General features: G+C 35.0%; 1 protein-coding gene across 1 annotated transcript in view; it reads right to left on the minus strand.

The window, feature by feature from the left end:
* Positions 1-16,375, minus strand: part of LOC137619982 (sialidase-like) — a 79,599-nt gene extending 63,224 nt beyond the window's left edge. Inside the window, exon 1 of the mRNA XM_068350263.1 lies at positions 16,280-16,375. Within this exon, the coding sequence (XP_068206364.1) occupies positions 16,280-16,375 (96 nt within the window). The remainder of the gene's footprint in view (positions 1-16,279) is intronic.
* Between the last annotated feature and the right edge of the window lie 225 nt (positions 16,376-16,600).

Raw genomic sequence — 16,600 nt, forward strand, 5'->3', positions numbered from 1 at the left:
GGGAACACCCAAGATGGGGGGGGGGAGACTCCCTTATGCAGAGCTACACTAGGAACTAACCTTATAGGACACTATGAAGGTATATGTACCAGAGCGGACTGCACAAGGAAGCTCGGGTAGCCCTACTCATCCACCCTAAGGAGGAGTTGTAGGACAGGGGACAGATGAGTATAAACTAACCTAAGCATAGGCTAGGCTATACAAGAGATAGGTGGGGAGGGAGAAGAGAGGGGTCTTCCCAGGAAGGGTTTCTGTACCAGAGCGGCCACAAAGGGAAGGGAGGACACTCCCTAACCTAAGATTAGGCTGATCGGCTAAAACGGTGCAAGAGTACAGTTTCAGCATGGAACAGAGAAACCTTCCTAACCCGACCTAGATCAGGGCTAAAAGTCCTGAACTAGGCAAGGAAGAAGACGTATCGCTATCGCAGGAAAGTCGCAGACTAACCTAGCCATAGAGGTAGGCTAGCCTAACCTCACTCTCAGACGCAATCCTAAAGGGGGTTCATTCCTTTAGGGAGGACTGAGAGGCGATATAATACTCTATTAGACAATGAATCCCTTTACTCAGAAAAGGGATCAAGGCTAATTAGAGGGAATGCCAAGGCAGGGGATGAAGGAAGCATATAGGGGTCCTAAGGTTAGGTTAGGCTAGTAAGAATCACTGACTAGCCTATCCCCTATATGGTCCCTGAAGGCGAAAACATTTGCATCACTAGTCAAAAGTATTGTAAAATAATAATGCCACTATCTTCATAACTTAGTCTAGGATCACTGATAAATCATGCATGAACACTTGTATATAGGCTCCTGGCCTGGGGGCTATAGTAGCCGACTGGTATGAGGTCAATCGATGACCGATAAAAAGCGTCTAAACACGAAATAAAAGTTCCTAGCTATGAAGACTAAATAAACTAATGTATTCGATTAGTATATAAAGCCGGAAGCGTTGTTGTGGCTAACTAAATAAGACATGCAAAACAACAACGACGCCATAAAATGGCGGGTCCGGTAGAGGCACAGCTCTGCCACAAAACATCAATTATTTCGCAAAATAATATTTACTTTACGGCCAGAGCTTAATTAAACAATACTGGAACCTTGTACTCAACTTTCCAGAAGAAGGCGAGGCTGAAGGTAACGACATAGCGAAGATGCAAAACGATAAAGTTCACACAAGGGAAAATCCGTCTCAGTAGGGCAGCTACTAAACAAAGGATGAAGACGCTCGTGACGTCATTAGAGCAATGGCGTCCGTTTGTTTACGTCTCGAGTATCAGTAGTAGCCACGAGTGAGATTAGCTGTGGAACGGCTCCCAGCTATTCTCAGCCCTTACACACCGAAGCGTTAACTCTGTTCGGGGTGGAGATAGCTATGTGGCACGACCAGACATGCGTGTCCCCTGTTGTATTACGATGTCTTAAAGGGAAACCTTTGAGATACTCGCTCCAGAAGTTAGAATTCTGTGATAACCTGTGGTTAAATTCTCTGGGAATATCTTAGTAGTTTTATACCCAAGGAAGCTACCAAACAGGAACCTTCCATCAGGACGCCATGGCTTGAGCCCAAAAAAATTTTTAGAACGTATGTGGTTTACCGGAAAGATTCGATACGGACATTTAATCAAAATGTAAAAAAATAAATGGCAGAAGGAATAGATGTCAGGACTAATTCCTTGGTCTTGGTGAGTGTTAAAACTTTATTTTAATGTCTTTTCTCTTTTATGATTTAGAATTGTGATTGATGAAGAACAAATCGTGGGAATTCAGAATAAAAAAAAAATTAGCTATATTTGTAGTGAATTACAGGGCAATGTAACCTAGGAAAAAAACGGTATTTTTGTAGTGAATTACAGGGCAATGTAACCTAGGAAAAAAACTACTGTTTCTTATAGGAAAAATTACGCTCTCTTCAAAAATGATACTCGTTTCCGTCGCAAATGAATAGTTTCAGAAATATATATACATCTATATCCTACGATAATGGGGGACCCCCAGTGGGAACTCGGGGTTTTGGGTGGGGAAAACATACTGGGGAAACGATATATAATTGTTTTCCTATAGTAAATAACGTGAATTAACCTAATTTGATGTTCATTTCAATCGGAAACAAACATATTGGACCTATGGTGTTTTTTCCGTTTCATCATTTTTTTCTCACTAATAGGCCTAGGCCTATATGTGAAGATTTGCTTAGTTTAGATCTATTTAAATGTAAATATACCGATGGAAAGAGGGAAAAAAATAAATATTTTGGAACAATTTAGGATTCTGATGAACGAGACATCGTGGGAAATGAGAGAAGTGAAAAAATTTACAAACTAAGCTGTTTTTTCCGACTCCTGTTTTTAGCCTTAAACGGTAAAATCTCGGTAAATTTCTTATTTGTCATTCATTTTTAAAAGTAAATAAGCCGTTTTAAAGGGAAACAAAGACATTTTTGGAAAATCTATTGTGCATAATAAAATATATATTGAGAAAAACTAGAAAAACCTAAAATAGTCATATGGAATTTTAAATTTGTTTTTATAGGTAATCTGGTAGTATAATGATGTGATAAAATTCCTTTGTAGCAGGTTTCATTGCAATAGCTTTAGAAATATTGGACGAGATGGGTTATTAATTGTTATTTTTTAGTTTTTCAATAAAATTAAAAGTAAAGGAGCTTTTGTAGTTTGTTGGGACAGAGTGAAAAACCACATTTTACAGACACAAGAACATCACCTAACCGAATATTTCCTACCTTACCTAACCTAACCTAACTAACCTTACCTAATGTTCTCCACCTAACCTAACCTAGGACCCGTATCCATACATTGCCGTACTCTAATCTTACCCTGTCCCAACGAACTACATTCACCCCAAAAATCAGATCGCTTTAAAATATTCACAGAAATGCCTCATTATACAGACATAGGCCTATATATATATATATGTATATATATATATATATATATATATATATATATATATATATATATATATATATATATATATATATGTGTGTGTGTGTGTGTGTGTGTGTGTGTAGATTTTATTAATATTAGGTGATAAATCGTGATATTTCGATGGTCGGCGTTAATTCCCCTTATTAAACCGAGATTGTCTGTAGAGATTTACATACCATGAAGCGTGCTCCACATATACCTTTACATGGATCTCTCTCTCTCTCTCTCTCTCTCTCTCTCTCTCTCTCTCTCTCTCTCTCTCTCTCTCTCTCTCTCTCTCTCTGAAGTTTATGTAACTTATCCAACGGTATTTTTTTTATTGTTCATCATTGTACATAGAGAATCAGCGATATCGAAAAGGTGCCATATGAAGCAATACTGCGCCGCATCCACCAAAAATGTTTCTTATGATTTCAGAATCTCTCTCTCAGGGGATTGAGCCGAGAGTGTTTGCCAAAAGTCTTAGAGAAAAGTACCTCCTGTTCGATCTAGGTCATGACTTCTTAATGAAACACTTGCAGAGAATTTGTGAAGAGTGAAGTCTGTGATGAAAGAGAATATTTGACCAAAGGATTTTATCATCATCTGCTCCTTGGGAACAACCGCACGAATATTCTCTCTCTCTCTCTCTCTCTCTCTCTCTCTCTCTCTCTCTCTCTCTCTCTCTCTCTCTCTCTCTCTCTCTCTCTCTCAGGATATTTTCCACCCACTTCTATTGTTTCTTTCCTCATTTAACCCACCATCACTGTTCCTTTTTCTCTCTCAATATCATTTCGTCATTAATGTTACTCGAAATTTGATGAATATTGTGGATGCACACGTAATGAGAAATATCACTTGAGGAAAGGGAAGTCTATCATTATATGTGGTGGAATATTTGCTGATAGACTTTCATTCAAGAAGAAAACTACGCATTGATTCTAATGATGTAAAGCACGTGTGCTTTCCCAACGCTTTAATGATATCATCAGTACGTAGACCCGGGAATCTATCCTGAATAATTATTGTTTCCCAATGAAGTTTACGAGTCTCTAAACAAGCTCGCCAATTTTTATCTCTTTGGTAAACAAAGTAGTGGTGCATTGAATTGGCAAATTACTTTTTGTAATTACGTTTAGCTTTAAGATTTTATCAACGTCAATTACATCCTGAAATTTATCTGGTAAATGATACGAGAGAACACGAATGATTGTATCTAGGTTATTTAATATTATTTGATATTCAATTATAGATGTTTTACAAATACTCTTATGTGGCATAGAAAATGTTTCTTGAAAACTTGTTAGTAAATCCTTAAACCATTTTCTATTGTTTATCAGAAATATCCTGAACCAGCTTATCACTAATAGGTCTAGTCATACATACGTCAATGATCTCTTTTTACTTGCATTGTTTCCTTAAGCTTTGAGAGACTATGTATAAAGTTAGTTATCCATTAGCCTAACGTTTTTTTCAAGCATAACGACTAATATTCAAAGGATTTTAAACTTCTAGTCTAGCATAAATATTCATCATCCTTATCCCCTTCTCCTCCTAGGCCTATTACCGCAAAGGGCCTCGGTTAGATTTCGCCAGTCGTCTTTATCTTGGGCTTTTAAATTAATACTTCGCCATTCATCATCTACTTAACGCTTCTCACGCTTCATAGTCCTTAGCCATGTAGGCCTGGGTCTTCCAACTCCTCTAGAGCGTGGTGGAGCCCAGTTGAAAGTTTGGTGAACTAGATGTTATATATATAGTGTATATATATACAGAATATATATATATATATATATATATATATATATATATATATATATATATATATATTAGTACTTCAGTTAAGTTGCAGATAAACATGAATTCTAACAATTTCCGATGGCATAAGACATTCTTAGCCTAATTGGGCACATTTCACACACACACAAACACACGCACACACACACACATATATATATATATATATATATATATATATATATATATATATATATATGTATATAGGCTATATATACACATGCATATGCAGTATATTTAGACACAGTGTATATATACATACATATATACTATAATATATATATATATATATATATATATATATATATGTATATATATATATATATATATATATATATATATATATGTGTGTGTGTGTGTATGTGCGTATGTGTGTGTAAATGTATTAATCAACCCTTTCTAAGTGGGGATACCTTAACGGGGTGAAAGGGTTTGTGTATCGGCATGATCAGTAAAGGTACAGTATACATATCAGGGTGTTCCATACTAGGTTTGTTTGCTTTGAGGGATCAGACGAAAATCTCCCACCATCATCAATCCGCGCACTGGCCAGCGTGGTGATGAAAACTGGCCTAACCCCAGACATGAATTGACATGTCTTAGGCCTTCGTCCTGCCATGGACTAGAAACGGCTACATTTGTTGTTGTTATTGTTGTTGTGTGTTAATCATAGCTGGAAATTTGGGAAGAAGTTCAATGTCATGACTTGTATACCAAAAAACTGGTTGATTGTTCCTTGAACGTTAGTTATTCTTTATTAATATTATGTTCGTTTAATGAATTCGCGCATTTATTGATACTCCTCTTTTTGGAGAAATTTCATTTGTTATTACATGCCATGGAATTAAATCCTTAAAATACCACAGGGTGCACATTAACGTTATTGATTAGTATAAAATCATCAAAGAAATCACCATTACTTATTTTATACTGAATATCAACGAAACCTAGTACAGTATACCGAGAGGTCTATTGCCGTTGTCATTTAATGTAACACATGAATTATTTATTGGAAACTGTTTAGCGTCCCTGACTGGTGAACGCCAGACTGGTGTTCGAGTCCCGCCCAAACTTGTTAGTTTCTTTGGTTGCTGCAACCTCACCATTCTTGTGAGCATAGGATGGGGGTTTGGGGGGAGTCTGTAGGTCTATCTGCTGAGTCATCAGCAGCTATTGCCTGGCCCTCCTTAGTCCTAACTAGCTTGGGTGGAGAGGGGCTTAGTTGCTGATCATATGTATATATTTTGTCAGTCTTTAGGGCGTTGTCCTGTTTGATAGGGCAACGTCACTGTCCCTTGCCTCTGCCATTCATGAGCGGCCTTTAAACTTTCAAGTGATGCGTTCGCACAGCAAAGATATTACAAGATCATTCCGTGTTTCAAGATAATACATGGTTTGTGCTAAGATGCTACCGCCTTAATAACTAGTCTATCCCTGTGTGTGATACTGCCACATACATCCATGTGATAAATGTAATGGAGGGTGACAATTTAAACCAGTAGGTTCTTTAAAATCTTGTATAATGAAGATAAACGGACATAAATGTGACAAGCAGCGGGAGGCAGGTCCATGCTTGTCGATACAGTGACCACTGAACAACGACTGACTACTATATGCACATGGCGGAAAGAAAAGCAGTGTTGACATATAATTACATTGTTGCCACGATGCATAATGAAAAAGTGGTCTTACAGTATATGTAATGGGAAAAGATAAATGGAAATAAATATCATTCTTCTACGAAATAGTAATAAAGCAAATGTAATGTTCATAACTGTACGTAATGTAAATAATATACGGCATAATATTAGATATCTATACTATCCCTAAAAAGGAAACTGATGACAACAAGGAGTCTTTACAAGACAATGTGATTCAATATTAGCATGGACTTTATAATTTACTTCTTAAATTTTACTATAATCATCAGTTACAGCAAAAGAAATTAACGAATGTCTGTATCCCCAAATCTGAAAAAGTATTAATACCCTCGGAAACTTTTATTGCGCATCTTGAGAATTTTGTAAGAACCAGGGAGGTGTGAGTAAACATTGAAAGAACAAGTCATCTAAAAACCTGTCTTTATTTGTTGTAATATCCTTTGTTTGGTTAAAGATTCACCTTGTTTGTTCTTCTTAAAGACGTAGCGGTTGGGGCGTGAGGTCATATGATTTTTAAAAGGTTTTTGAGTAAGAAGGACGTTTCCAGATTAGGATATATATATATATATATATATATATATATATATATATATATATATATATATATATATATATATACTGTATATATATATATATATATATATATATATATATATATATATATATACTGTGTATATATATATATATATATATATATATATATATATATATATATATATATATATATATATATTTGAGTTTGAAAAGTATATATGATTTGTTTTTTATTAGATATCTGTTTTAGACTGGTACTATCGTATTTCAAAATACGATTTTACTTGAATGGCCATATTTGGGATCGAAATATCCTCTGGTATAGAGAATGAATACTTTTGAGTTTAGAGGATCGAAATATCCTCCGGTATAGAGAATGAATACTTTTGAGTTTAGAGGATCGAAATATCCTCCGGTATAGAGAATGAATACTTTTGAGTTTCGAGGATCGAAATATCCTCCGGTATAGAGAATGAATACTTTTGAGTTTCGAGGATCGAAATATCCTCTGGTATAGAGAATGAATACTTTTGAGTTTAGAGGATCGAAATATCCTCTGGTATAGAGAATGAATACTTTTGAGTTTCGAGGATCGAAATATCCTCTGGTATAGAGAATGAATACTTTTGAGTTTCGAGGATCGAAATATCCTCTGGTATAGAGAATGAATACTTTTGAGTTTCGAGGATCGAAATATCCTCTGGTATAGAGAATGAATACTTTTGAGTTTCGAGGATCGAAATATCCTCTGGTATAGAGAATGAATACTTTTGAGTTTCGAGGATCGAAATATCCTCTGGTATAGAGAATGAATACTTTTGAGTTTCGAGGATCGAAATATCCTCTGGTATAGAGAATGAATACTTTTGAGTTTCGAGGATCGAAATATCCTCTGGTATAGAGAATGAATACTTTTGAGTTTAGCTTTGCAAGTATGGTAAGAGTGAGTGGTGTTATTACGTATGTTATAGTAACGTCTCTTATAATCTGATTCTAAGTGGCATGGTTTTCCATAGTTGCAGTTATTATAATTGTTATTTACAAATCTTGGTTGCAGTGTCGCTACATGTTGATTTGTCTCTAACTGAAAGGCTATATATTTGGCTCATAATGCCCCAAAAGAAGAGTGTAATTTATAACATGTACTTTCATATTGTTTCTTGACCTGATGAGTGACTTTTAGTAGGCCTATGGATGAATTTAATGTAAATCCTAATTTCTTATTGAAGCAGTTTAATAATCAATCTGGCAATAATGATGTCATGAGGGCTAATTGTAATATTTGTGTTAGTTTATGTATATTAACCAAATCATCTTCACCCCAAGACGAAGCCTTAAGTTTAATTGACCACTGGAAGAGCTCATTATTAATCAAACTCGTTGTATTTATTAACGGATATCATTTCCTATCCATTAACTTCAAAATTGAGTGAAGCTCAATTTAACGGAATGGGAACACCTTAACCTGGTGAAAGGGTTTGTGTATCGTCATGATCAGCAAAGCTGTACTAGTCAGGGCTATCCATCTAGGTTGGTTTGATATGAGCGATCAGACTAAAGTCCACCTCCATCACCAATATTGCTCAGCGTGGTGGTTAAAACTGGCCAAACCCCAGGCATGAATAAGGGCAAGACTAAGGCCTTTGTCCTGCAGTGGACTAGAGACGGCTGCATTTGTTGTTTGTTGTTGTGATTTTAAAATTATCCCTGGCTACGCAAGACACGAGCGGCTATATAGATAAACCCCTTTCTCTCACACTGCTTTGGTCACATGAAGAGGACTGAAGGTTGCAGAAATGGGCATATAAGGGGAAAACCTTTGGAGTGAGCAGAAAAGGAAAGCTAGATAATACTTAATATGCATGAAGCGCAAGTGTCAGGGGTAGACGTGATGCTAATAAGCCTTTTGTGTGGGCGTTACCAACGGTTGAGGATTAGGTGACAAAAATAATTCCTAAGAGAGTCCATGTGAAGATTTTGAGTAAAAGGAAAACCACATCCGCACAAACACACGCATGTCAGGCTAGTAGAGGGAGATTTCATGTCTAACTATTGTTCTATATCTTTTGTAAAGATTCATAGTTATTTATAATATATATATATATATATATATATATATATATATATATATATATATATATATATATATATATATATATATACATATATATATGTAAGCTATATGCTGTAAGTGTTTTAAATGGATATGACTTACGCCAGTCAATCTCGTGTACTTTCTGTTTTTATTGTTTTTTCCTTTCATGTTTTCATTTCCAGACTTTAAAAAAATCAAAATGCTTTCATAACATACAAACATTTTTATTTTTATTTTATTCCATCAAAAGTAATTTTGTATGACTGCTGGCCAAAGGCCATTTTTCCCATTTTTTTTTCATTTTCACATTTTTCCATTATTTGAAATTAGCATAACATTTATAAAAGCACTAGTTTGTACACTATTTGTTTGTAGTATTAATTATTCTAAAGTGCCTAGTGTTTCGTTTTTATATATTCAATTTGCCCATTATCAATATCCATTCTTAACCATTAGAAATCACTCTTCCAAATATATATCATATCCTACACTATCATTCTGATCCTTCAGTCGAATTTCACTTTGTCAAATATTTAAGAAACTTAATGTTTGAGAAAATTCTCCTCCTAATATATCACACATCGTTCTATATAATTTCAGTCATTTAGGTGGTCCTTCCATCACAATTAGGCTCTTCAAGTCTTTTACTTGGCAGGTTTTGAAGTAATTTGAAAATTTCATCAACAAAAGTGGGTAAAATGCTCTTTGATGCCACAATTTTTTCAGGGCCCTTCATTTCCGTGGTGGTTTTTACTTTGAAGAAATCCTTTTTATGTTTAGACCATTCCGTGATTTTTCCCTTCTTTTTTCTATTTACATATATAAACCATTTAAATTTATTATGATAAATCAAAATTTACAAATGTATAGGATATATATATTTATATATATATATATATATATATATATATATATATATGTGTGTGTGTATGTATATATACTGTACGTGTACACATACACACACACATTATATATATATATATATATATATATATATATATATATATATATATTTATATACTGCATATATATATGTGTATGCGTAAGGTTGAGAGAGAGAGAGAGAGAGAGAGAGAGAGAGAGAGAGAGAGAGAGAGAGAGAGAGAGAGACAGAGAGACAGAGACAGAGAGAGAGAGAGAGAGAGAGAGAGAGAGAGAGAGTGTAAGTAATCCTTAATCTATATCATTGGCTATCCAAATTCCTTAAATATAATAAAGTTTGCCCTAAACTGTAATAAAACTTCTTGTTTTGCTACAGAGTATTGTATTTACTTTTGACCTTCATTTATAAGTACGAAAATCAGAGTTTGTTGTGTAGCTAAGTGCCAAACATATACCAACTTGTGAATGCTTTAATAACTCGCATTTGAAGTAAAAAAAAAAAAAAATGATTTCAAAGTTGAATTACTTGGGCTTCACCTTTCCTAACTGATCAGTAGCATATCAGTTTCAAAATCAAATCTGTTGAAATCCTACGATTGTCTATGAATGATAAGCATTTTTTTTTTTTTTTTTTTTTTTTTTTTTTTTTTTTTAGATTTCAAACTATGAGGGTAAACTTTCGTGTCTTTCGGACAATGTCAAATACATGTTCGTATATTTTCAAACAAGTATTTCAGATATATCTTACATGTCGATAAACCCTTTAATTCCATGAGAGAGAGAGAGAGAGAGAGAGAGAGAGAGAGAGAGAGAGAGAGAGAGAGAGAGAGAGAGAGAGAGAGAGAGAGAAAATATTCCTTTGTCAATATATTGGCCACATATATTTGTTAAGGTAACGCTAATGTTATTTGTGGCGGGATTGGTATCTGAAAATAGGCAGTATCATTTTGGCTTTATATGAATTGTGAAGAATATTACGTTATTACACAATTGTAAGATAATATTGAAAAATTAGCTGGAATATGACAATGAATGTTTTCATAAATACGAATCTTAAAACCACGGCTTAAAATAATTCTCTCTCTCTCTCTCTCTCTCTCTCTCTCTCTCTCTCTCTCTCTCTCTCTCTCTCTCTCTCTCTCTCTCTCTCATATTCATAGGTCCACTACAAATTCATTAACAGCACAATTAAAACGAAGACAATAAAACTTAATTTTCCTTCTGCCTAAAACTCAAGAAAATATCATTTGTGGAAACATAATCTCATCTTTATGATAATGAGGTTCAGTAGGTTAATTAAAAAAGTACCCTACAAGAATTAGTCGGAGAGAGAGAGAGAGAGAGAGAGAGAGAGAGAGAGAGAGAGAGAGAGAGAGAGAGAGAGAGAGAGAGAGAGAGAGAGAGAGAATTTTGCGATCTTATATTACAATCTCAAAATCAAAGGGATTGTTTATCTTTATGTTTTATAGTATTTGAAATCAGTTAAGGATATATTTACTTGTTCGATAATCAAGATTACTTTTCAATAGATGCGAATTGTTTCGATAAAAAAAATACATTCTTATACGTTAACGTCTTTGGTTTTGATACAGCATCATATTAAATAAATATATTAATTGATAAACATACTCATGTAACTGCCTGGCAAGCAAGATATAATGATAAACAAATGCTATCAGCAGAATCGATCAGATGTTAAGTAGGTTCGACAAACCCAACGGCAATCACCCTATGGACTTTGTCTCAGACTATTTACTTATCATAGACCAGCGAGTCTTCCTTTAGATGGACTCATTTAATTCTTTCCGTTGCTATTTATACATTGATTTTTCATAGTAAGGTCTATCTCAACATAGTTTCTGATATTACTGAAAAAAAAAATTGAGTACAGTGTTTATTGATATAATTTTTAGTAACATTATAACCTCAAGTTAACGAAAACGGGTCTTGTGGTCTTAAGGGGCCCATACACTTTAAAAAAAAAAGCGTCAAAATTTTGCATCAAAATTTTTGATATCAAAATTTTGATGCAAAATTTGAGTGTGTGTAGGTCATTTTCACATCAAAACGTCCCACACACACTCAAATTTTGCATCAAAATTTTGATCTCAAAATTTTAATGCAAAATTTTGACGCTTTTTTTGAACGTCTATTTTAAGCTTTAGACATGGGCTCTTGCGTTGGCAACCCGTATGTGGGTGAGACTTTTATTTCTGCTTCTTTTAATTTTACTCTATTAAGGTTATTTGGAGGGTGATTACAACTGGGTCTGTTGATGAAAAAAACAGGTCATTTATCATTATCTCTTTAGAACTTCACAGCGATATCTTTTATTAGAAATAAAACAACTCTCCCAGTCGTTGGAATAGACTGCACTCTAGGTACTTCATGCATTCTTCTTTGAGTAGCTCTATGCAGAAAGGTCTTTCATAGGATCAAATTCCTAAATATTCTATTTAATACATAACCTGGCTCCCGCAAAATTCTCCGATTTGATTCTCATCGCAAGGACACAGCTTACTGCCCTATAGTCCATTTATTTTATCGAGGCAGATTTGCACCGACTCGCAGCGGTGCCCTTTTAGCTCGGAAAAGTTTCCTGATCGCTGATTGGTTAGAATTATCTCGTCCAACCAATCAGCGATCAGGGAACTTTTCCGAGCTAAAAGGGCATCGCTGCGAGTCTGTGCAAAAATGCATCGCTAAAAGAAATTGACCATAGTATTTCAATCATCGTTACTGTATCGTTGGTCAAATGATTTATTAAGGGAATTCCAAAATCCATTGAGCCCCTTCTTTCTTCTTTTTCTACAAGCTTGTTCCTATTCGGGGTCGCTGTAGTGGTTCTTCAACACATTTCTCCATTCCCTTCGGTCCTGTGCATCTTTCTAGCTCAATCCCAACTCCCTCATATCTCTTTTCGCACAGTCAGTCCATCGCAATTTGGATCTGCCTAACCTTCTCCCACCAGGTAGTCCTATATCCATCACTGTCCTTATCGGATGGTTTTCCTCTCGTTTTCTTTATATGTCCATACCATATCAGTCTTACTTTCTCTCACCTTGGTTGATGCTGATGCTATTTTGAGAGTACCTGTAACATGTTTGTTCTTAATTTTATCCAATCTTGTAAGCCCACATTGCCACCTTTACTTCCTCATCTCAGTGACATCAATCCTGTTCTCATCTCTCCTCTTAGCTGCCAATGTTTCGGACGAGTACAACATTGCAGGTCTCACCACCTGGCACTGGATCTTGCTCTTTAGCTTAATTGGCATCCTACGATCACACAGCACCCCACTACATTTCCTCTAGCTATTCCATCCTGATTGTATCCTTCCAGTCAATTCTTCATCTAAGTCTCTTGTATTTTGGATCACAGACCCCAGGTATTTAAAACTTTCTACCTCCTCCAACTTAGGAAAATCAATCTCAAGATCTACCCATCTCTCCCTTTCTGCTTCCTCAAATTCACAGCGCATTCCTAGTCGTGATTCTATTTATTTAGCCCTCTCTCTTCCAGATATTTCCTCCATTCCTCGACTTTAATATTTAGTTCTTCATCATTAGTAGCACATAAAAATCCATCATCTACATACAAAATCCATTGAGCAAGAGTGTAAAATAGAAAATGGGCAATCAGCCTCTATTTTAAGTACGCGAACTTCGCACCAACTCTATTATGGTTACTACTAAAGATAATTTCCAATATTTGAACTTTTTTTATATCTTTTGTGGGTATGTTTAAGAATGGATTTTTTTTTCATCTATTGAAATTTAATCGAACAGGAAAATATATCCTTAATCTATTCCAAATACTATAAAACATCAAGATAGACAATCCCTCTTTAAAGTTTCAATTTTGAGTTTGTAGTATATGATGATCTGTTAACTAAAAATAAGAGTGATTATTTAACTTTCTCATTTCGACTGTTTCGTGTATGATGCTTTTTTTAATTACGTTATTGAGTATCATTAATATAAAGCTAAGAATATGATTTCACAAATGGTGAACGCCAGACTAGGGTTCGAGTCCCACTCAGACCCGTTAGTTTCTTTGGTCGCTGCAATCTCACCATCCTTGTGAGCTAAGGATGGGGGATTTGGGGGAGCCTATAGGTCTATCTGCTGTGTTATCTGGAGCCATTGCCTGACCTTCCTTGGTCCTGGCTTGGGTGGAGAGAGGCATTGGGCGCTGATCATATGTATGGTTAGTCTGTAGGGCAATGTCTTGTTCGATAGGGCAATGTCACTGTCCCTTGCTTCTGCCATTCATGAGCAACCTTTAAATTTCTAAACGATGGAACAATTGTGATGTGAAAAAAAATAATGAATTCTCATTTGGGGGAAAAAGGATTATTAGGAAATTGCTAGTGAAAAAGTGAAAATTAGAGTATATCATATTCCTAAAAGACAAAAATATCAACAAGGTAAAGGATAGTTGTAGCACCGTCTATGAAAAGGTATTATGGTTCGTCCTATAAGAGAAGAATCGTAGATAAAAAACGGGAGTGTTTAGAAAGGCCTTCCGTGATCAACAGCTTAAAAATTACAGGGGTAAGGACAAAAGACTCGCTAGGAGTTCTGAGAAAAGATGGCTCTCTTTGGAGAAGGTTGGATAAAAAAATCCCAGTTTTTTTTCTTGGGGATTGTTAAGGATCAGAAAGATAAATTTAGGATAACGTGTGTTTTAGGAAGTTTGTATTGTGTGTCACGGAAAAATTGAAGCAGTTATCCTTTTTGGGAAAAAGGTTCCACGTTTGTATTTCTACGGTAAAGAATGAATGTAATTGTGCATGATAAATCAAAACAGTAATAAAGTATCGTGACATGTTCATATGTAGATTCTAGGAAAAATAATTGCAGGAGTCCTGAAGCTACAGAAGCCTTACATAACTTTGAATTATTTTAATTCGGAAAGCTGACTACAAAAATAATATTAGACTAAATGGAATTGGTAGTTGCATTCATCTGAATACAAATTAGCATAAGGGATATGATTTCATCACGAATTATTAGAATAAATTACGAGAAAGTTAGTCAAATTATCTTCATAATTTCTATCGCGAGCTTAAGGGTCCCACGGTGGCTAATTTGACAGCAGCCTGAAGAAAGTCTTCCCTTTATACCTCTTTTTGTTTCCTTCAAGTTTCCTTTGGACTAGAAGACGACGTTTTATGTAATCCAGCTGGTCCCTCCTGAGGCTAGTATTAAGGTCTAAACAGGAAGGCAATCCATCACCGTCACTCTGACAGAGAGTTCTTCATACCAAAGACCCGTCCAGACTTCCACTGATAACCGGCCGGAGATTTATGAGCAATTACGGTGCTGTGCGAGTTTCTTAAAGGTGATGGGAGGGAACACAAGGGAGAGCAAACGCACATGAATCTCAGAGAGAAGAAGGAGAGAAGAAAAAAGGAAGAAGATGAAGAGGAACGAGTCAAATCTAACAGAAAGCTAATTAGGATTCTGGCCATCTGTTTCCTGGACGGCCTTTGAACTTGACAGTCACTGAGGCTCATCTACCACGAATAATGGAGTTTTCTCATTTATGATTGTCATAACTCGTTTGTTTTATATCGCCGTGAACACTAGTGGAAGGTGTCTGTTCATAATGGTCTCTTTATTGTGGTTTCTATTTTTGATCTCGTGACAGTTGCTATCGTTCCTAAATAATAAAGAACAATTGTTTGGATATATATAGGCATATATATATATATATATATATATATATATATATATATATATATATATATATATATATATATATTTGGTCAAGCTCAGCTCTCCCCATCCATCGGGTAGGGGGAGAGGGAGTAGTTAGCTGTCATTTTGACGGGCTACGTACAGATATATATATATATATATATATATATATATATATATATATATATATATATATATATATATATACTTACATATATATATATATATATATATATATATATATATATATATATATATATATATATATATATATATTTATATATATATATATATATATATATATATATATATATATATATATATATATATATATATATATATATTTATATGCGTGTGTGTGTAAGCGAGTGTCTTTTGATAGCCGTAAGGATCTCCTTAACTTTCTCCAAATTTGTACACTCCATTTAATTTATTTATCATCTTAAATGCAAATCTGACAAAAAAATTATAAAAGAAAATATTGAACATGATGAATCCCCTTAATAGAGGTTGGCTCTAAAAATGCATCACATCAGCCACTGCCACATTCATTCATTACAGGCTGAATATCAGATGAAATATAAAGCTACTGTAACAGTAGTTGGTATCACTCCTGCATAGAAGGCTTATCAACAGTCCATCTACTTCCCTGTACGTTACTCCAGTCATCGCCATTTACCATGCGGTTCCTGGATTGGTCAAAGTCCTTCCACTCTTTCTGCCCCATCCTCAACCCTGGGGACTTTCCCTCACCTCGTTGCACACGTACTGACATATCGGGATTATTTGCTTTTTTCAAGCATAGTATATAATCGTTCTACAAGACTGAGCTATAGCATAATTATATGAGCTCTCCATTCACATTTTACCCTTTTTACCACTTCCTCTACTCAACTTTATAATTATTCCCTATTTCCAGAGCTATTAATTCATCTTAAACACACACACACACACACACACACACACACACACACACACACATATATATATATATATATAT

Source organism: Palaemon carinicauda, chromosome 26 (assembly GCF_036898095.1).
Source record: "Palaemon carinicauda isolate YSFRI2023 chromosome 26, ASM3689809v2, whole genome shotgun sequence".
Taxonomy (NCBI): Eukaryota; Metazoa; Arthropoda; class Malacostraca; order Decapoda; family Palaemonidae; genus Palaemon; species Palaemon carinicauda.